Source organism: Chiloscyllium plagiosum, chromosome 18, assembly GCF_004010195.1.
Source record: "Chiloscyllium plagiosum isolate BGI_BamShark_2017 chromosome 18, ASM401019v2, whole genome shotgun sequence".
In the NCBI taxonomy this organism is placed as follows: domain Eukaryota; kingdom Metazoa; phylum Chordata; class Chondrichthyes; order Orectolobiformes; family Hemiscylliidae; genus Chiloscyllium; species Chiloscyllium plagiosum.
This window is the reverse complement of record NC_057727.1, coordinates 13,640,858-13,663,659: the sequence shown is the minus strand read 5'-3', so window position 1 is coordinate 13,663,659 and position 22,802 is coordinate 13,640,858. Positions and strand designations below refer to the sequence as shown.

The 22,802-nt window shown below is 43.3% G+C and overlaps 1 protein-coding gene across 6 annotated transcripts in view; it reads right to left on the bottom strand.

The window, feature by feature from the left end:
- Window positions 1-22,802, bottom strand: part of sema3fb (sema domain, immunoglobulin domain (Ig), short basic domain, secreted, (semaphorin) 3Fb) — a 258,663-nt gene that overhangs the window by 11,709 nt on the left and 224,152 nt on the right. For all 6 annotated transcript variants that reach the window (XM_043707713.1, XM_043707714.1, XM_043707715.1 and 3 more), the window contains 7 exons: window positions 13,882-13,951; window positions 12,576-12,720; window positions 9,623-9,845; window positions 8,635-8,723; window positions 7,294-7,335; window positions 6,513-6,670; window positions 846-913 (listed from right to left, as the gene is read on the bottom strand). In XM_043707713.1, the coding sequence (XP_043563648.1) occupies window positions 846-913; window positions 6,513-6,670; window positions 7,294-7,335; window positions 8,635-8,723; window positions 9,623-9,845; window positions 12,576-12,720; window positions 13,882-13,951 (795 nt within the window). The remainder of the gene's footprint in view (window positions 1-845; window positions 914-6,512; window positions 6,671-7,293; window positions 7,336-8,634; window positions 8,724-9,622; window positions 9,846-12,575; window positions 12,721-13,881; window positions 13,952-22,802) is intronic.

The window sequence follows — 22,802 nt, the reverse complement described above, 5'->3', positions numbered from 1 at the left end:
CTCATGTACATCTCTCTAAATCCCTCATGTACATCTCTCTAACTCTCTCATGTACATCTCTCTAACTCTCTCATGTACATCTCTCTAAATCTCTCATACACATCTCTCTAAATCCCTCATGTACATCTCTCTAAATCTCTCATGTACATCTCTCTAAATCTCTCATGTATATCTCTCTAAATCCCTCATGCACATCTCTCTAAATCTCTCATGAACATCTCTCTAAATCCCTCATGTACATCTCTCTGAATCTCTCATACACATCTCTCTAAATCCCTCATGTACATCTCTCTAAATCTCATATACACATCTCTCTAAATCCCTCATGTACATCTCTCTAAATCCCTCATATACATCTCTCTAAATCTCTCATGTACATCTCTCTAAATCTCTCATACACATCTCTCTAAATCCCTCATGTACATCTCTCTAAATCCCTCATGTACATCTCTCTAAATCTCTCATGTACATCTCTCTAACTCTCTCATGTACATCTCTCTAAATCTCTCATACGCATCTCTCTAAATCCCTCATGTACATCTCTCTAAATCTCTTGTGTACATTTCTCTAAATCTCTCATGTAAAATCTCTCCGGAATCCACATGCGCGTTTCTCTGGATCTCTCATGTGCATCTCTCTGGAACGTTCATGTAATCCTTCTGAATCTCTCGTTTCTGTATCTCTAACTCTGGCTGTTGATAGTCCTCTAACTCTCCTGAGCACGCATACCTCATTCACACTTTTGCTGTCTGTGTCTCAAATTCACCCTGGCCTCACTGTAAACTATTCACTCAGTGCCCAGTGTTCATCATGTATTCAGGACAAGGAAATCTCTCCCTACTTACCATTGGAATTGTAACCTCGGCACTGTCTGATTGGGTTGCCGTGTCGTACATCCTGCCTTCGGCTTCGTCTGTGAAAAACAAAAGGAAGTAAGTTCCAGTGAAATCCCCATATCAGTGGGCGGCATGGTGGCACAGTGGTTAGCATTGCTGCCTCACAGCGCCAGAGACCCGGGTTCAATTCCCGCCTCAGGCGACTGACTGTGTGGAGTTTGCACATTCTCCCCGTGTCTGCGTGGGTTTCCTCCGGGTGCTCCGGTTTCCTCCCACAGTTCAAAGATGTGCAGGTCAGGTGAATTGGCCATGCTAAATTGTCCGTAGTGTTAGGTAAGGGGTAAATGTAGGGGTATGGGTGGTTTGCGCTTCGGCGGGTCGGTGTGGACTTGTTGGGCCGAAGGGCCTGTTTCCACACTGTAAAGTAATCTAATCTAATAAGACACCGTTTTTATGAATTTTCATCCCGACTGAATCTTAACTTCATGTGCAAAGTAGGAAATGCTGCTCAGTGTGTAGACAGAAACATTATCGAATATTTGCAACAAATAGAAAATGCTAGAGAAACTCAGCAGGTCAGGCAGCATCATTGGAAAGAGAAACAGGGTTAATGTTTCGAGTCTGGCATGATTTCTGCAGAACACTGTTTGTCCAGTATTGTCTGTGTTTGCTCCATATTTCCAGCATGTGGACTATTTTTCTTTTATTCAAATATTGTATTTTGGTAAAATAAAAAAAATCAGACTTGCATGATTAAAAGTAGGATCTTGCATAATGTAATTCTTTGAAGTTTGCTTCATATATAGTTGAAACTTTATTGCTGGAACAGCACAGCAGGTCAGGCAGCATCCAGGGAACAGGAGATTCGACGTTTCGGGCACAGGCCCTTCTTCAGGAATGAGCAGAGAGTGTTCAGCAGGAGAAGATAAAAGGTAGGGAGGAGGGACTTGGAGGAGGGGAGTTGGGAATGTGATAGGTGGAAAGAGGTCAAGGTGAGGGTGATAGGTCGGAGTAGGGTGGAGGCGGAGAGGTCGAGGAGAAGACTGCAGGTCAGGAAGGCGGTGCCGGGCTGGAGGGATTCGGCTGAGCCAAGGTGGGGGGAGGGGGGATGAAGAAACTGGTGAGGTCCAAGTTCATCCCCTGCGGTTGGAGGGTTCCCAGTCGGAAGATAAGACGCTCCTCCTCCGGCCGTCGGGTTGTTGTGGTTTGGCGGTGGATGAGTCCAATGACCTGCATATCCTCGGTGGAGTGGGAGGGGGAGTTGAAATGCTGTGCTACAGGTCATATATAGACAGGATGGTTAAGAAGGCATTTAGCATCCTTGCCTTAATTGCTCAGACCTTTAAGTATAGGGATTGGGATGTTATGTTGAGGTTGTACAGGATGTTGGTGAGGCCTTTTCTGGAATACTGTGTCCAGTTCTTGTCTCCTTGTGAAAGGAAGGATATTATTAAGCTGGAGAGGGTTCAGAAAAGATGTTCCAGGCTGTTGCTGGGAATAGAGGGTTTGAGTTATAAGGAGAGGACGGGTAGCCTGGAACTTTTGTTCATTGGAGCTCAGGAGGTTGAGAAGTGACCTTTTCGAGGTTTATAAATTGATGAGGGGTATAGATAAGGTGAATGGCAGGTTTCTTTGCCCTCGGATGGAGGATTCGAAGACTAGGGGCATATTTTTAAGGTGTGAGGAGAAAGATTTAAAAAAGACATGAGTGCAATTTTTTTACACAGAGGGTGGTTTATGTGTGGAATGAACTTCCAGAGGAAGAGGTGGATGTAGGTACAATTACAATGTTTAAAAGACATTTGGATAAGTACTTGAATAGGGAATGTTTGGAGGGATGTGGACCAAGGCAGGCAGTTGGAATAGTTTAGTTTGGGATTGTGGTCGGCATGGACTGGTTGGACCAAAGGGTCTGTTTCTGTGCTGTATGACTATGATTCTAAATATTCACAGATTAGGTAAAGTCTCAACAATGGAGACTTCTTTAATATAGTTTTCCTCATCTTTTGTATTAAAATCAATAATTTCAACAAATTATTAACCCACAAACTTCAGTTTTAATAATAAAATAAAAGACTTCAATTTATCTGACAGCTGACTGTTGAAATAATAATGATTTTCTTTTTAAATTTCTGATTTGGAGCTCAATCAAAATAGAGAATTTATACATAATTATACTCAGACTAAGCTGAGCTAAAAGTCTAAGAAAAACATGAGTGACAGGTTCGCTATAACCAAGAGATGCTTTGCTGCATGAATGTAAAACTAAAGAAAATGATTTTCTGCTACAGTGACAGCAGCTGTGATAAATGAAGTGACACAGTGAAAAATATAATGAGTGTAGGATTCAGCTTGTGCAAATTTTGAGGAGATTTTCAATATAAATTTCGAACAACCTGGAGTTAATACTGGAATAACAGTTACACCTTCACAATGACAGGGCTAACTTCACAGAATCTTACAGCATGCAGAAAGGCCATTTGACCCATCGTGGTTGTTCTGCCCTTTTTTAAAAAAAAACTATTTAATTCATCTCACTCTCATCACTTTTCCCCAATCCTGCTGAAAAAAAGTTCTATTGAAGCTTATAATCAATGGAGAATCTGCTATCTCTGCTGCCCTTTCAGGCAATGCATTCCAGAGTGTGTCAACTTGCTGTGCATAGTGGAAAAAAAATCCCCTTATCCTCCTTCTGATCCGTGTGCTAATTTCTTTAAACCTGTTCCTCCTACTGCCAGTTGGAGAATTAGATAAAATTCATTTTATTAACTCTATCAGAATATGAAAGCGTCAATTGCAGCCTGGTAAGTGAAATGTGCATTGCATTTCTCTGCTGGCTGGAGACATCAGATTGATAAGAATTTTGAATGAATATTAATAAATACATTCATTGTTGCCTTCAAAGTCCAGACCAATCAATTGCCTGATGATGATATTATGTGCCTGTGGTGTCAACACACATGGAAATCCAATTTTTATTACAGATATAAATTGGTTTATTTATACCTGTAATATGGACTTAGGTTGCTGGGGTCTCATTAATGGTCTGTTACCAGGTACTAAGAAAACATAGAATCAAAGAAAAAAATTCTTCTCTTTCCAGAATCTACGAATGCTCTTCCCTTCTCATGTTCTCTTCCCAATTTAATACTGTCCTGAGGCAAACCAATGCGGAGTTTTTCTGCAAATTCCCAAAGCAGAGCTATTTGTTGAAGCTTGCAACCTCTGCCAAAGGAAGTGAATAATTCATCTGTACGTCTTTGTGTTTTTTTTTTGGGTGGTCCGGTGGCAGAATGTGTAGATAATTAACTACCATGGCATTTCCAGAACAACTTGATATGTGAGACAGCTCAATGTGAAAAACACTAGTTAAACACAAACATTGTAATACGTCATTGGAAGTAAACTCTTATTCCTCTTCTTTGGCAGAACCTTGAGACCGAGGGTGACTTCCCTTCAGTCTGGTGTTGTGGATTCCTAACGTGACTAAACTTTCCTGTGCTGGATCCACACACCCTGCTGCTGGTGGGGGGCAGGTGGTGTTGGAGGTGGGTGGTGTTCCCTCAGTCCTTCCACAGTTTGTGCTTGTTCTCCACCTGGGCCAGTCAGTGATGCTGGAGGTGGTTACTAGCTCTGTAGGTACACATTCTCCAGGTCGGATAGTCCTGGGCAAAAGATTCCAACAGGTTGATGAGGACATGGCATTTGTCAGGGAGGTTTTGAGGATATCCTTGAAGCATTTTCTCTATCCTCCCAGTAACCACCTGCTGTGATCAAGCTCCAAGTTGTGAGCTTGTTTGGTAAGTCTTGTGTCAGGCATGTGGGTGGACAACAAACCATGCCTCAGGATCAGGCATGGTAGCAGGGAAGGCAATGGCTTAGTGGTATTATCGCTAGATTATTAATCCAGAGAGGTGAAAGTGAGGACTGCAGATGCTGGAGATTAGAGTCAAGAATGTGGTGCTGGAAAAGCACAGCAGGTCAGGCAGCATCTGAGGAGCAGGAAGATTGACGTTTCGGACAAAAGCCCTTCGTCAGGAAAGGGCCGATGACCTGAAACATCGTTTTTTCTGCTCCTCGGATGCTGCCTGACCTGCCGTGCGTTTTCAGCATCACACTCTCGATGTTAATCCAGAGACCCAAGTAACGTTCATAGGGACCCGGATTTGAATCCCACCACGGCGGACAGTGTAATTTGAACTCAGTAAGATCTGGAATTAAGAGTTGATGACCGTGAATCCATTGTTGATTTTTGGAAAAGCCCAGCTGGTTCACTAATGTCCTTTAGGGAAGGAAACTGCCATCCTTACCTGGTCTGGCCTAACCATGACTCCAAACCCACAGCAATGTGGCTGACTCTGAACTGCCCTCTGGGTAATTAGGGATGGGCAATAAATGCTGGCCTAGCCAGCGCTGCCCTCATCCCGTGAATGAATAAAGAAAAAACAATGATCTGAGAGAGGGCACTAATACTTGACCACCCCACTATGTTACCATTGAGTCTGCAGGATCTTATGCACGTGATATTGCTCCTGAAATATGAGAAATAACTCCTTACATCACTATTGAACAACCTCAGAGATACGGAAACAAAACGCTTCATTGCAAATGGTCAATGAACTTCAATCTAGTTGTTGTATCTGTCTTACACTTTTACTAAATATCAGTTGACTGCAGTTGCATTATTTTTTATCCATACCTAATTCTCCACGCTAAAGAAATTTCTTCTGAATGTAAGTTTTGCATTATCTGGGACAAATGGTGGGAAATCCATGCTTTCATCTGCTCACAAAATCCGCCGGCCAGTCCAGTAGTTATTACCGGTCCTGGAGAAGGTGCTGCCAAGATGCCTACTTGAACCAGTGCAGTCCTTGGGGTGATAGATACACCCTCAGTGCTGTCAGCAATGGAGATTCAGGATTTTGACTCAGCCACATTGAAGGAACCGTGATGTAGCTGCTAATGTGCGTGATGAAGGGGAGCTCGCAGGTGACTGTGTTCCTATGATTTTATTTTCATTGTGCTTGGTAGGTAATGTTGAAGAAGCCTTGCTGAGTTGTTGCAGTGCATTTGTAGATGGTACACTCTGCCGTCACTAATGTGAGGAATGAATGCTGAAGGTTATGGACTTGGTGCCAATCAAACCTTTTTTTGTTTGGAATGACATTGAGCTGCTTGAATGTTACAGTAGGATTAGGCAAGGAAAGAAATGATCAAACTATCTGTTTGGTGACAGCTCCAGGACACGGACATCTTTGGTAATATCTGGTGGAGTTGAAGCAATCTGAAATATCTAAGTAAATCAAGACTTGGACGCGCCGGTTTTGGATTGGGGTATACAAAGTTATAAAATCACACAGCACAGGTTATGATCCAACAGGTTTATTTGGAAGCACTAGCTTTCAGAGTGCTGCTTCTTCATCAGGTGAAAGAGCAGTGCTCTAAAAGCTAGTGCTTCCAAATAAACCTATTGAACTATAACCCGGTGTTGTGTAATTTTTAACGAAGTCAGTCAAAGGTGCATCCACAAGGTAGGCAGACAACCCATACAGACCCAGATGGATTACTGAGTTGTTGCTCGTTTGTGTTTCCATATGCAGGGATTGACTCTGAGCTGTCAGTGAAGGGGCACAGTAAGCGAGTGAACGGTTCACTGACAGTCAATCGATTATTTACCTTTTGGATGATGCTAAATATCTGGAGCAAGCTTTGCCATCCCAAGCACAGTACGGATCTCTGGCAAGGCAGCAATCAGCACAGGCCTCTCCATAAACATCGCAGCGGTGGAGTGCAACTTGTGTAATGCCCAAGGTAGAACCGACATACAGCTGTTGCTATTAAAAACACAAAAGACAAACATTAAGACTGTGGATTTAGGACAGTCACCACTGTGGAATACAGTTTAGGACTGGATGATGTGAGTGATAGGCAGTTCATAATTCTGCCATTAAGTCATTCATTGGAAACCACAGCGGAAGTCACTGAACATGAACAGCTATCTAGCATGTGGAAAAGTAATCAGGTTTGTAAAATGTGCTGTTGCTTCATAGCTAGCATTGGGCATACATTAGATTCTACATCATCTACAGAATGGGTTTCATATATGTTCAGGTCAGGGAATGAGTAGAAATTGGGCAGACTTCAAAAATATAGTAACAGGTCCATAATTAGATTGCTTTTTCACTCACTCATTCAGGTAAATGGTCAACATCATAAGGGAAACAAAGGTAGGAAACTAAGTTATTAATCCAGGTAGACATGCAACCCTTGAATTCAGAAGTGGACCAGTTTGTGCAGAAATGGGGGAAGCAACATTAATTTGAAGATCAGAGAGGGGATTTTCGGTCTTCTTTTCTAAGTCTGAACAATTAAACTAATCTCCCCGATGGAAATTTTTGTTTACTTTAAACTTAAACACTATTACAATCTGTCAGTCAAGTAGCTAAGTGATAGTCACCCTTTTGGATGAGATCTTCATTGTCTTTACTTCCGTTGGCATCTGAAAAATTAAATGTTAGAATTTGTCAACATGCACAGTATAAAAACTGAAAGAACTAAGGACTCTGTAAATTAGAAACAGAAATAGAAATTGATAAACCTCAACAGGCCTGGCAGCATCTGTGAAGAGAATCCAGAGTTAACGTTTCGGGTCGAGTGACCCTTCCTCAGAACTGCTGCCAGACCTGCTGAGGTTCTCCAGCTGAGGACCCACAAAGAGGTGCACAAATGCCTTGGCATGTGAATGGCATTTTTCACCTTTTAAAAACTGGCATGTTTCTTGCTCTGCTTATAGAAGGAGAGGCAGCCTAATGTATCATGTTCCTTAAGAACTGCTGTTTAATTTGCCAAATCTGCTCCTATCTGGCTTCTCATGGGAAATACTGTCAAGTGGAAGAGGGACATAGAATCCTTGGGGTTGAGATGGACCAGCCATCTGAAAATCAGGACTATAACTTGACACAGGCTCGAAAGAAAGTGGAAGAAAGTAGCTGAATAGTTGTGTTCTTGAGGGATCGGAAATAGTTGTCAAATGTTCTCTTTATTAAATTAGTGACAGGAAATATTTTTAAAAGAAGGAAAAATATTTAGTATTGAATCAGGACTAATGTTTTGCAAAGGGGCAGTGTAGATCTCCGTCTGCCTTAATGTCACAAAGCACAAACCATCAAATCCCTACAGTGCATTTGGCCCTTCAAAGGACATCGCACCCAGAAACCCTCATTTGGGATTTTCATCATGGCTACCCTGCACATCGTCGGCAATTTAAGCATAACCAATTCATTTAACCTGAACGTCTTTGGACCACAGGAGGAAACCAGACTACCCAGTAGAATCCTGCACAGACACAGGGAGAACATGCAAGCTCTACAAGCAAGGCTGGAAGCAAACTTGGGTCCCTGGTGCTGTGAGGCAGCAGTGCTAACCACTGAGCCACTATGTCATCCTGAGGCAGTGTTTTAAAATGGGGTTTGTAGTGCAAGGAACGCATTGCCCCTGAGAGGAGTTGAGATAGACCTCATTGCACCAGTTAAGGGATGAGTTACGGGATAAACATTTCAGAGCAAAGAAAAATGTAAGCCAATCTGGAGACAGAATGGGGTTGGTCCTGGGTTACTTTAGCAAAGAACCAGCAACGACATGATAGACCAAATGGCCTCACGTTTTATTGGTAAACTTCTATAATCCTACTATTTTAAGTCACTTTGAAAGTCTTGGCAATATCCCCAAATATCTTGTCATCATTTCCAAATTGCAGATTTACTGTTAAAAGTAATCAGATTAAGAAGCTATCACTGACCTTGAAAACCTCAACTTCTTCGAGAATGAGTTCCTCAGTCTCCATGTCATCTTTGGGTAACACAATCACTTTCTGCACTGTTCCCCGATCTGAATGAAAATGAAGAAAGGAGAGTGATGAGGTGAAATATGGGACTTCCCCTTTTCCTGTTAAAAGAAAAGTCACTTGGGACACTTTTTACATTGTAGCTGGCTGTAGGGCCTGTTGTAGAGATTCAGTGACATGGAATTTATACTGGAACCTAAAGGACAGACATTAGACGTCATGTATAATGTGGCTCTAATGGGTAAGTCAGGTGGATCTCAGGTCATGTGGTCACTGCTGTTAAACCAAGCAGCTTAAATCCCAGCAGTCTCTGGTAGTATTGTGGAAATAGTTTTATTATATGGTTTGCAGCATGGTGCAAGAAAGAATCTGTCATTGAAAGAATTAACTTAAGAAAACACCAAATCTTTTTGAGTCCTGTGATTTAATAATCATTGAAGTGAAAGTGTGAAAAGAGGCCACTTGGACTATCCCGTCTGCATCAATCCTCTGAGAAGCATCCCACCTAGGCCTAGCCCCCATCCTTTCCCTATGACCATGCATTTCTCATGGCTAATCTATCTAGCCTCCACATCCCTGGACTCTATGGCCAATCCACGTAACCTGCACATCTTTGGACTATGAGGGGAAACCAGAGCACCTAGAGAAAATGCACACATAATGACACAGGGAGAATATGCAAACTCTACATAGACAGTCACCTGAGGCTGGAATCAAACCCAGACCCCTGGCACTGAGAGGCAGCAGCGTTAACTACTGAACTACCGTGCTGCCCCAAAAATAACAATTTTAATTCATCCGTATCAGATGCACTGTGTTTATTGCAAATTTCGGCATGTCAGCTTCAACACAACACCCTTTCAGTTCCCTCTAATACCCATTGCGACTCCGCCAACTCCATCTGGGCAAGAAAGAGTTATATTTTCTAAACAGGCCCCTTTACCTGTTCCGAGGAATAGGACCTCATACCGTCCATCAGCAGCATCCACCTGGTCCACTGTGATGGTCGTGAATTCATAATCCACATTGGTCCTGACCACCAGAGGGCGCTTGTGCACTGGGTAGATGGCATTGTACATGCTGGGATGGTTCCTCATGAAGTTGATCACTTCGTCTGGGTAATCTTTTGTAGATTTCATCGAAGGAGTAAACGTACCACCGGGACACTGCAAGAGATATTTGTAAAGGAAGTTTTTTTCTACAACTGTGTTTCAGTTTGCAATGATGCATGGACCATAGTGTAGTCAATAGTGACTTTTTGAAGATGCCTCCAACATGAATGACTTTGTTAGTAAGATGCAGGAGGTGGGCAGGAGGGCATTACTGGCAACACGTGGCATCTAGGGGCTCTCTTACTGACGCACGTTTTGAACATCACATGTTTCTGTGTTAACTGTGGCAGCGGAGAAATGCAGGGAGAAGCTTCCATTATATGGCGCCTAAATTCCAGCCTCCTAAAGGACGCTGTATCTACCTAACAGTGCAGCTCAGTTTGCGCTGGAATCTCACCTTCATCGGTGGTTTGGGGGTGGGGTGGGGGATGCCATTGCAAACCAATTACTCTGAGAATTGGAAAGACAATCCTCTCCCCATTGGAAGTCTCTAGGAATATTCTGTCCTGGTTTTCCCTTCAGCAGAAGGAACCTGGCTGTTTCCACAAGATCATTGACATGGGAGGTGTCTGGAATAGCTCCATTAACTGCAACAGCTTGGCCTAAATATTGATCTGGATACACCCTGTCCTGGGAAAAACACCAATACTGATTACATGTGATGCAATAACTGTCCAATCCATTCATCTTCGGTAAGTATTCTTAAAAGTGCTGCACTCACCAATGGAGTTGCCTTTGATGATCAAATGATCTATATGGCTGTTACATAATGACTGAGCGAGAGCTTAGAACAAGGAGTCGGTCAGAGAGAAGTACAGGCCCAGCCCTTAATGACTGCTATTAGTTGTTGCTGTTTCAAGTGGTACAATATCATTTGGTACAATCTATTTTGCTCAAACTGCCCATGACAGCCTGAAAGGGAGCAAAAAAATGTTTTTAAACTAACCAGGGGAATCTTTTCACTTGGTGAAAGAGCATTGGGCATGACTTTTGAACAAATAAGGAATAACAATGAGACCACACCCCTTCCCATTGTACCTTCTCATGTAACCGCAGGAGGTGCAACACCTGCCCCTTCACCACCTCCCTGCTCACCATCCAAGGGCCTGAACAGTACTTCCAGGTGAAGCAGCATTCCGCCTGTACATCCTCCAATCTACTCTATTGTACTCGCTACACCCAATGTGGCCTACTCTACATTGGAGAAACCAAATGCAGACTGGATGACCGCTTTGCAGAACACCTCTGGTCCGTGCACAAGCGTGACTCCGACCTTCCCGTAGCCAGTTATTTTGAGATCGTGCCCTGCTCGCGTGCCCATTTGTTTGTCCTCAGCATAATAGAATGTTCCAGCAAATCACAGCACAAACTGGAGGAGCACCATCTCATCTTCAGACCAGGCACTTTACAATCTTCTGGACTTAATATTAAGTTCAACATCTGGTTGTGAACCCACTCCCAATCCTTCTCTTTCTTTTAGCTCTACTTGTTACATTCTCTGTCACCATGTCCTCTCTCTCCCCTGCCCCCAGCCCAGTGGGACTGACTGTTCTTTCCAGTCTGGCAGTTTGACACACCATTTGTTTTAGATTACATTATATTACAGTGTGGAAACAGGCCCTTCGGCCCAACAAGTCCACACCGACCCGCCGAAGCGCAACCCACCCATACCCCTTACCTAACACTACGGGAAATTTAGCATGGCCAATTCACCTGACCTGCACATCTTTGGACTGTGGGAGGAAACCGGAGCACCCGGAGGAAACCCACGCAGACACGGGGAGAACGTGCAAACTCCACACAGTCAGTCGCCTGAGGCAGGAATTGAACCCGGGTCTCTGGCGCTGTGAGGCAGCAGTGCTAACCACTGTGCCACCGTGCCGCCCATTGTTCTGCCATTCTCACATTCACAGTCTGAGGATTCTGGTAGGCCACATTTAGGATGGAGATGAGGAGACATTTCTTCAGCCAAAGGAGAAAGTGAGGACTGCAGGTGCTGGAGATCAGAGTGGACAGTGTGGTGCTGGAAAGGCACAGCAGGTCAGGCAGCATCAGGAAGGATTGATGAAGGGCTTATGCCTGAAACATCGATTCTCCTGCTCCTCGGATGCTGCATGACCTGCTGTGCTTTTCCAGCACTCCACTCTCGACTTCGATTTCTTCACCCAAAGAATGGTGAGCCCGTGAAATTCATTACCACAGGAAGTAGTTGATGCCAAACATTGAATGCGTTCAAGAGACAGCTAGATATATAACTTGAGGTGAATGGGATCAGAGGTTATGGGGAGAAAGCGGGATTAGGCTACTGAGTTGGATAATCAGCCATGATCGTGCTGAATGGTGGAGCAGGCTCGAAGGGCCGAATGGCCTTCTCCTGCTCCTATCTTCTGTTTCCAACACTTAATCTGCACTAACAGCAACCTCTCTCCCCCAGCTCTCTGCAACAACTCCCCCTTCCCCACACTACTGCATTAATGTTGCCTCCTCCTGACTTCACATCAGCTCTGATGAAGAGTCATTTGGACTCGAAACATTAGCTTGCTAGCTCTCCGTGGAGGCTGGCTGACCCGCTGTGATTTCCAGCCCTTTTTTTTTTCAGACGAGACTGCGGGCCCTGGCCCAGCGTTTCGATTGTGCCGCTGGGGACTGAAACTCATATTATGAATTCTTGTGAATGAAAAACTGAGAACGGTGAGCATCAGTCTTGGGGATCCAGCCTAGCATCGTCTAAAAAGATTGAAACTGAAGAAAAAGGCTTGTTAGTGAAGGCAGCTATTGACTTACGGTGCCAGGCCTGGGATATGGTATCTTCCCTGTGTAAGGCATCCACTGGTAATTAGGCCCCTCTTTGTGTGCGAAGGGCCCATTAAAGACAGTGCGGATGTCTGTCATTGAATAGACACACACAGCAGATCCTTTAAAGACTGACCTGTTAGCAAGGAAAAGGAACCTCCTGTTAGCAAGTAGAACACTTCCTGGCTTTTAAAGCAACAGCAACGGCCCATGACACTTGCTAGGTTAATACCTCTGCTACAACAATGAAGAAAAGACCTTTCTATATATATATTTCAGGACATTAATGCTGCACATTGTCACACCACGGCAAAGCCTTCAGAAATAAAGAGGACTTCAGTTCATCCAGGCTTCAGCCAAGGGCTTGCTGTGATTGTTGGAAGATTGTGTGTGGAATCACAGGATTATTGTGGGCAGAAGGAGGTCATTTGGCCCATCATGTCTGAGGCTGTTAAACACAGCCCAGATTGTTTATTTTAATCTGCAGTTTTCAGCTGTTCATCACACATTTCCAATTCTGATGCGAGTTGGAAGTTGAGATTGGGTGCTCTGGGAGCCCCCACTGTGCCAGGACTGTTCCCTGACACTGGCAAAGATGTGGCACGGTGATAGAATTCATCAGCAGCCTTTACCTGGAGCTTGCTTGCTCAGCGTAAGCCTAGCTGAGGAGCTAACTGCAAATTGTCCACCCTCTTTCATTTTCAGTCCCTGCAATAATGGTCCAGCATACAGCATTTTCAGCACAGTAGAGGGCCATTTGGCCCACTGTGTCAGTGCTGGCTTCCGACTATCACTTGCCATGATGGGATTTGAAACCATTTCCCAAGCACAGAAACATAGGCCCCTGGATTACTAGTGACATCCTGTTAAGTAGCGATATATGTTGAGCGGTGAGGACTGTATTTTAGCAACAGCAAAAGGACAATTGCTGATGGATTGTGATTTGGTATGAACTTGCTTAACAACGGGCAGAAATAACGTTGGCAGAAACCATATTATTCTACTAAGACATGAAGAGACAGGATGAGTTAAGACTCAGGTCCCAGTGGTGAGGGAATGTTGTTCTAACCAACTCGATCTTGAAGCACATCCATTAAGATTCCTAAACCCAAGCAATTCTTTTTCAATCCAACACTGCTATTGAAAAGGGGAAATGGGAAGGCAAAGTTAACAATTTCTTCGGATGTGCATGATTACAGAGTAATGTCATGTTTGAAGAAGAAATTCCTTAATTTCCTGCCTTGTCTGATCAAGGTGGTTTTGTCCCCATTGCCAGACTGAACCCCGTTTTACCTACCCTGAGGCAGAGAACACGGCGTAGATAATTGGATTCTTGGCATCCTGAGTCTGTTGTACAAATATGTCCTCTGAGAGACAGAAAAAGAAATGTTATTTGGTTTTCAGCTCAGAGCAAGTGGGCATCAGCTATATATTTTATAAACTTTATGCAATATTCAACTTAATAGTGAAAACATTCTGTTGATCAGAACTAAACATAACTCCCTACTCTACCTCAGTCCTGATGTAGGCTTCAATTTACAGTGTTGAAGCTTATTTTCTTACGTAAATGATATTCTTGTCATAGATGCCAGCTGTGTTTCATCAAAACTCAATTAGAAGGCAAAAAATGTATATATCCTCAATTTATAAAAGCCATTTTCTCATCACTTTCAGTCCAATTCCCCAGGTGAGACAGTAAGGAATTAAATTACCCTTACGATCATTGTTAATGTCAGTGATTGTTCAGAAATAGCCAAAGGAGATGCACCATCTGTTTCTTTCCCTCCCTTGCGTCTAACTCCCTGCCAAGTAAGGAGTCACAAAACTGTGACCCACTCGCTTCTACTCTGTAGAGTATCCCATCAGTGAGCTGTCAGTGTTGATAATGCTCTCAGGATGCAGTTTTTAAAAAAAATCCCATCTTGGAATTCCTACAGTGTGGAAGCAGGCCATTCAGCCCATCGAGTGCGCACTAACCCTCCGAACAGCATCCCACCCAGACCCACTCACCTACACCTCCCATGGCTAACTCACTCAACCTACACATCCCTGGATATTATGGGCATTTTAGCATGGCCAATCTACCTAACCTGCATATCTTTGGACTGGAAGCCCATACAGACTCAGGGAGAAAGTGCAAACTCCATACAGACAGTCGTCCAAGGGTGGAATTGAACCTGGGACTCCGGCACTGTGAGGCAGCTGTGTTAACCATTGTGCCACTATTAGCACTGGAAAGGCCAGCATTTACTGCTCATCCTAATATAGGATTGATGGTCCTTGAGCAAAGTGTGGTAGTCACATGTAAAATGGAGCAGCTAGTCACTTTGGAGGGCGGTTAACAAAACAACCACAATGCTGTGGGTCTGGAGTCACGTATAGACTAGACTGCTCAGGTCGCTCGTCTTTATTTCTTTTTCCTTTTTAGACATGTGGGAATCTCTAGATGTTGCTTATCTCTGATTTCTCTGGATTGAGTGGCTTCCTCCACCTTATTAACAAAGTAATTCAGTTAGAGAAATAACTTACATTTATATAGAGCCTAACATCATCTCGGGATGTTCCAGATTTTGACATCAATTAAGTATCAACTATTTAGTAGACCAGAGCAGATAAAGATGGTAGATTTCCCTCCCTAAAGTGAACCAGAGGAGTTTCTTGATGGCTATTTTATAGTCTCATGATCACTATTAATTTCATTCTTGACTGAATGATTTATTTTGAATGACTACACCATAAGTGCTATGCAGCCAAAATAATGTTGATGATTCCAGGATTTTTAAGATTGTGGTTTTCTGGGAGTTAACGACACTGCTTCAAGATGTTTCTGTGTTGCAATATGTTTCAGAGATTCTATTGTTTTTTCATGAATCTTTGATCAATGCCAGCAGGACTTTGGCCTTCAATTTGCTGCATTAACCCTACTAACCCTGGAGATAACAGTGAACCATCAAAGCAAAGTTGTTCAGTAACTGCCATTGGAAGATTAACTGATTGCCCGGGCTCTCAACCGTGTCCTCACAGCCAAGATAATTCCACGCATTTTGTGCGAGATTGAATAGATAGTGTACTTAAAAATAAAATAAAACTTTCCATGTATAGGTTAGACAGTACAGCACTTGGAAGGTCCATGAATGAGGAATATGGAGAGAGCTCAGACTAACATGCTTCAAAATCTCAGACCATCATAAAGTGAAATGACCTGCACTTTCTTTAATGTTTGACCTTGAGATGGATCTGGACAGCTTGGATGCAGATCTGGGTTAGGGTTGTAGAATCCCTATACTGTGGAAGTAGGTCATCCAACCCATCAGGTCCACACTGACCATCCAAGGAGTTTCCCTCCTCTACCCTGTCCCCATAAGCTGCTTTTTCCTATGCCTAATCCACCTAGCCTGCACACGATAGACAATTTACAATGGCCAATCCACCAATCCTGCATATCCCTGCACACTATAAGCAATTTACAATGGCCAATCCGGCCTAACTTGCACATTTTTGGGAGGGCACGCACGCATACTTGGGGAGAATGTGCAAGCTCCACACAGATAGTCACCCAAGACTGGAATTGAACCCAGATCCTTGACACTGTGAGGTAGCAATGCTAACCACTGAGCCAGCATACCACCCAGCATGGTAGTATTTAATACAAAACATGAGGTTTAAAAATCGATTTGGGTAGTTGTGGTCATGTCAGCATGGTTAGCGCCTGTACTAAATTGTGTGCAGTGGTAAGAATTCTGATATGGGAATTTAAATGAGATGACACATTCAAACCTAATAAATTAGAAACTTGTTCCTCTTCCCTTGTCTCCTCTTCTCTTCTCACCTGGAGCCAGCCTGTATCTCTTCAGCCAGATTGCTTACCTTGGCCCCTAATGAGCTGGTAAAGCTGCACAACTGTGCATCAGCAGCAAGACAGACTGGAGTGTAATGAGGAGAGGAGAGAATTCTCTCAATGTTTTCACTGGTCAAAGACAAGCCATTATGCTGAAATAAATGTTTCCTTAATGGTTATCGGGTCTCTGGAGTCCTATAAACTAATAAAAAAAAAGGCAGGAATAGGTTGCTGATAGGTTTATAGATTATTACATAGCAATTCTCTGTTTGAACTACCTCTAGCTCTGAAACACAGAGCTAATGAGTCAGGAGTATGGAAGGAGCTAGGAATCTTGTGAAGGAGTTTGCCATGAACTTGAAGAAAGTACAGAGTAAATTGGGAATCCATGTATTCACGAGATGGGCAGAAATCCACTAACTATTTTGAAATCACAACACGAAAGTCAACCCTGAGGCTATACCAGCCTATGTTGGTGTTGGCCGTCTATACAAGAAGTTGTCTTAATCCTACATTTTTCCCCACAGCAGCTTGCGCATCCGTTTATCCCCTTCAAACACCTCTGCTTCAAGCAACAGCTTATTTCACACTCAACAGAAAATACACCTCTCGCTCTCTGTAATCTAATTTATGTAACTCTCATTGATTTCTGTATCCCGCTCCCTTTGTTCCATTTTCATTTACAATCTCACACCCTTTCATAATCTTCACTAGTTTGATCAAATTATCTGGTAGTCACCTTAGTTTTGAAAACAGTTCCAATCTCCTGAGACTTTCTCCATGTTGTAAGCCCTCAATTGAGGCCATACTCCAGAAGGTCTGTGCTATAGTCTGTTACTTTTATATCTCTTCAGTAATCTGGAGACCAAAGGTGCACTACATTGTCCAACATTTCGTCCAACTCCAAACCTTGAGTTCATTTTAACATCAAGATCAAGAACAGAAAATGCTGGGAAAACTCAGTGGAGAGAGAAAGCAGATTTAACGTTTCAGGTACAGTGACCCTTCCTCAGAACTGATTGTAACTAGGAAAAATTTAATATGTATATTGAAGATGGGTGGAGAGGGAGGGAGAGGAGTTAACGATAGATGGAGGTGAAGCTCAGAGAGAGAGAGAGAGAGAGAGAGAGAGAATAACAAATGGACTAGCTACAATCAGTTCTGAAGAAGGGTCATTGGATCCGAAACATTCACTGTACGCTCTCTCCACAGTCGTTGCTGAGCTTCCCAGCAAGTTCTATTTTCTGATTTCCAACATCTGCAGTTCTTTGAGGTTTTGTTTACATCAAGATCATCTCACTCTCTCTTTTATGCTTTCGATAAGTGGCAAGAGTCTTGCCGGACAGTGACCAATTGATCATCACAACTGATTGTTAATTGCCTTGCTAATGCCAAAATTCATCTTATTAATTGTCAGCCTCCCAATTTACAAACTTCCTAGACATTAGCAAACTTGACCAGAGCAGGTACCTGGCAAACTCAGCTTGCTGCTTGCTCCAAGCGATCGCCATGTTGAACATTGGGCACCAACATCTCAAGGCTCACTCTATGGGCACTGGCCAAATGCATGCTATGTCCATAGACATTAACATCTGATTAACGCCAGCCACCAAAAACTCTCATGCCACATCTCTGATTCACTTACAGGTCACTTCTGCACTTCAATGCTGCACCTTGGTTTACTGGAAGTTACCATTGTAATGCTGCAGAAAGGACAGTGTGTGCTCACCCTGGATTGGACCAGGCTGCATTGCAGGACTCTTCACTCATCAACATATGACTCCCTCACTCTGCACCAACCTGGATGCACACAGTATTCCTGCACTGCCTTCCTTGCCATTTTGCAGTTTCTGCTCACAGCCAGAGAGGTCATTTTACTGCTGATAATAAAAGCAAAAAACTGTGGATGCTGAAAGTCGCAAATAAAAATAGTCAGTGATGAAGAAAATCAGCAGGACTGGCAGCATCTGTGGAGAGAGAGAAGCACAGTTGATGTTTCTGTAGAAGTCTTATTGGAGTTGAAATGTTATCTCTCTCTCTCTCTCTCTCTCCACTGATGCTGCCAAATTTTGCTGAGTTTCTGCTGTTATTTCAAATGCAGATGTTGACTAATTTCTTTTTGCAGTTGTCATCAACTCTGAAGAATTGCCTTTGCTGCATTTATCTGAAAACTGCTTTAGTCACGGTGTTGTGGGGAATGTTGCGGGATATTACGTCTCACTGTCATTTCCAGCAAAGTTGGTTCCTAATCCATCGGTATCAAAGAAGAGGCTAAATTAGTGACGCCTCACCCTGAGCTTTCAATTGTGCAGAATGCAATCTCGTGCATCTTTTATAAAACTGATAGACAGCCCCTGTATGTACAATAACACCAGGGTACAGCGTTTTGACGTCATTGCCTTGAGTGCTCTGTCTGAAGGCAGGTCCTTGGCTCATTGTCTGCTCCTTCTCCATCCTGAGCTGTTTTCCTGGGTGTGTTTGTTAGTGGTGGCTTTCCCATTGCCTTCCTTGTCTCAGGAGCAGGACTCAGAGGCAGCTCCCAAGTCTGCCTCAGCTAGAATGGGAATCAAGTTAACATTATTCTGAACCACCAGCTAACCAGGCTACATTATAAATACATAAACCGAGTGTAGGAAGAACAAAAGCTTGAGAAATATCTCTATATATACATGTTTTTTAATATAAATATTTGGGAATTGTAAAGCGTATTTGATGAATTCTGTTTAGACTTACCATATGTGAAGTACAAATGTTCACAATGGTATAATTCTGTGTTAAAACCTTATTGTCTGGGCTTAGTCTAGCTTACTCCAATGTCCTGAAATCCTGTCTGTCTTCTGGCTACTACAGCTCTAAGGAAAGTTGATTTGGGCAAACTCAAATCAGCTCCTAATGGGCATCACTCCACATACACAAAATTGTTCTGCATCAGCTGGCATGAGATTCCCTTGGAGGATTGCTGGCAAGTGGAAAGTCTCATGCTGATGATGTTCGGAGCTTGCGACAAATTGGGCAGTGTAGAAGCAACATGAACATAGATCCAATCTGCATCAAATAGATCCAACCTGTGTCAGATCAGATCCTATCTGTGTCAGATCAGATCCAATCTGTGTCAGATCAGATCCAGTTACATTGGATTCTAAAACCCAGGATCAAATGGGGAAAAATACATTGAAAGCCACGCAACACTCCAGACCCGTCAACCAGACAAAATGTCTTTCAGCACACAGAAAAAGTTGCAACTTATTTGGTCAGTGAAGCTCATGATTTAAAAACCGATACAAGGAGTTCACCCAAAACAATGCCCTTTCCCTTGAGGAGACTTTGCATAGGTGGGAGTACATTTGCCTCCAAGTCAGAAAACCACCTGTGACTTCAAATCCCATTCCAAAGAGGCTTTGGTATAGAAAGAGGCTGACACGGCAGTGCAGGACTGACAGAATGCTGCACTGTCTGTGGCAGAATCTTTCAGAAGTGGCTAAATCCAATCATACGGCTGCTATTACGGTCCTGTTTATAGGACCTTGCTCTGCACAAATTAGCTGCCATTTTCTTTTTCCAGAGTAATGACTACATTTCATTGGTTGTAAAGCACTTGGTGACATCATAATATTATAAGATTCAGCCCATCCTACCTGCTCTACCTGATCTGATAAACCCACAATCCACTTTCCTATCTCACCCACAAAACCCTTGTTTCACTTAATGATTAAAAATCTATCTCAGAATTAAATATATTCAATGACTCAGTCTCAATGGCCCTCTGCAGCAAAAAAAAATTCAGATTCACCATTCTCTGACAGAAAATATTCTCTCTTATACTGGTTTTAAATGGGTGACTCTTTGCTCTGGGATTATGCTCTCTTGTCCTCGACTCTTCCATAAGGAGAAACAACATCACAGATTTCCTACAGTGTAGAAACAGGTCATTTGACCCAACAAGTCCACACTGACCCTCCAAAGAGTAATCCTCCCAGACCCATTCCCCTACTCTATTTATCCCTGACTAATACACCTAGCCTGCGCATCCCTGAATACTATGGGCAAATTAGCATGGCTAATTCCCCTCACCTGAATATCGTTGGAGGAAACCAGAGCACCCAGAGGAAACCCACGCAGACATTGAGAGAATGTGCAAACTCCACACAGACAATCGCCTAGGGCTGGAATCAAATCCAGGTCCCTTGGCTCTGTGAGGCAGCAGGGCTAACCACCGAGCCACCGTGCCACCCACATATGCTGTCAAGTTGCCTAAGAATATTATATGTTTCAATAAGGTCTTCTCTCATTTTGCCAAACCCCAGCTAGCACAAGCCCAACCTACTCAACCTCTCCACATAAGAAAATCCTGAGGATGTAAAAGAAGTAACTTTTATTTGAGGCAGCCATATCCTTACAACATTATATTATAACATTACTTTTATAGGAAGGTTATCTTTAACCTGGAATGTGCTCAGAAGAGCTGTTGACAGGAATGGAGGGTTTGAGTTATAGGGAGCGGCTGGATAAGCTGGGACGTTTTACACTGTTGAGAGGTGATCTTACTGTGGTTTGTAAAATAATGAGGGGTATAGATAAGGTGAATGGCAGGTGTCTTTTCCCTAGGATGGAGATTTCAAGACTAAGGGGCTTATTTGAGAGAAGAAGGATTTAAAAAAGATATGAGGGGCAATGTTTTTACACGGAGAATGGTTCGTGTGTGGAATGAACCTCCAGAGGAAGTGGTGGATGTTTAAAAGACATTTAGATAAGTACATGAATAGGAAATGTTTGGTGGGATATGGGTCAAGTGCAGGCAGGTGGGACTAATTTAGTTTGGGATTACGGTTGGCATGGGCTGGTTGGACTGAAGGGTCTGTTTCAGTGCTGTGTGACTCTATGACTCTATAACATTGATTAATTTTCTTTGCATCGCTCTTCTGCATAGATTGGCGCCTCCAACCCCATCCATCCCCACCCCATTCAACACCTCTTGGTGAGTAATAGTTCTGCAGGACCAGTGCAATACAAGTATTCTAAACTGGTTGCCATTTCAGGAATCAATGTCGGGCCGCTGCAGAATTGGACACTCCAGCCAGAAAACTGACTGCAGTAGGTTGCCTGAAAATCACAAAACAAATCTCTACTTTGACGTCATTCCCCAGGCAAACCATCCTTTTATGGGGCTTTACTTCTCATTTGGGCTTGAAACCATCAGAACTGACAAAAACAAAATTCCTTTCTAACAATGATTTTTGTCATTTGCAGTGTGGTCCAGCCTATCACTGCAGGACTGATTTATACTCAAAAGCAAGACTTTGTTTTTAACACTGGGTTTCAGGGATATTTTTACAGGTGCCTATCGTGGACATAGATCAGCTTATTTCCCATGATCTTTACCCTCCCTTCCAGATAACCCTTCTCATTATGACTGGAAGTTTACTATTAAACTTCGATACTTTTGGACTCAATACTTCCTTCAAATGAAAAGCACATTTCCCCATTGCAGGGTCTGTCTGATAAACAACATAAATCTTTTCTAATAGATGTTGCTTTTAATATTGTCTCCCCCGCAGTTAGGTATTCCTCATTTTTGGAATATCTCTCAGGGTTCAGAATGTGTCCAGAATGTATACTACCAGGGAGTTGACAGTGTTCCCCCAATAGAAGGGGAGAAAGTGAGGTCTGCAGATGCTGGAGATCAAAGTTGAAACTTTATTGCTGGAACAGCACAGCAGGTCAGGCAGCATCCAGGGAACAGGAGATTCGACGTTTCGGGCACAGGCCCTTCTTCAGGAATGAGCAGAGAGTGTTCAGCAGGAGAAGATAAAAGGTAGGGAGGAGGGACTTGGAGGAGGTAGGGAACAATCCTCCAGATCAATAGCCCACATATGGAATTCTGACTGTCTGGCTGTGACCCAGTGAGGACACCATTGCCTCAGAGTGAGAAGGTCAAGAGGTCAATTCGTAGCCTGAAGACATGAGTGCAAATCCAATGTTGGCACTCCAGTGCAGTACCGAGGGAGTTCTGCGCTGTTAGAGGTGCCATCGTTTGGATCAAATTAGTGTCCAGCATCAGCCCCCAACCCTCCCACCCCACCCTTCAGGTGAATGTAAAAAATTCCATGTGACTAATCCAAAGAGAAGTGAGGGACGTCTTCCCAGTATTCTGGCCGGTAGTGATTGCAACTGGGGTCAGTTGGATCTCATTGAGTATGTATTCCCTGATTGGGGCTTCTCAGCCAATCTGAGAGCTCTGGCTGACAGATGTAAACAGGAGTCCCAATGTTAACAACATTATTTTCGCTTGGTGTTTTCACCATACCTTGCATCGACACACACACGCGCACACACCCCCTCCCACACACACATACATACACACTCACACACACACACCCACA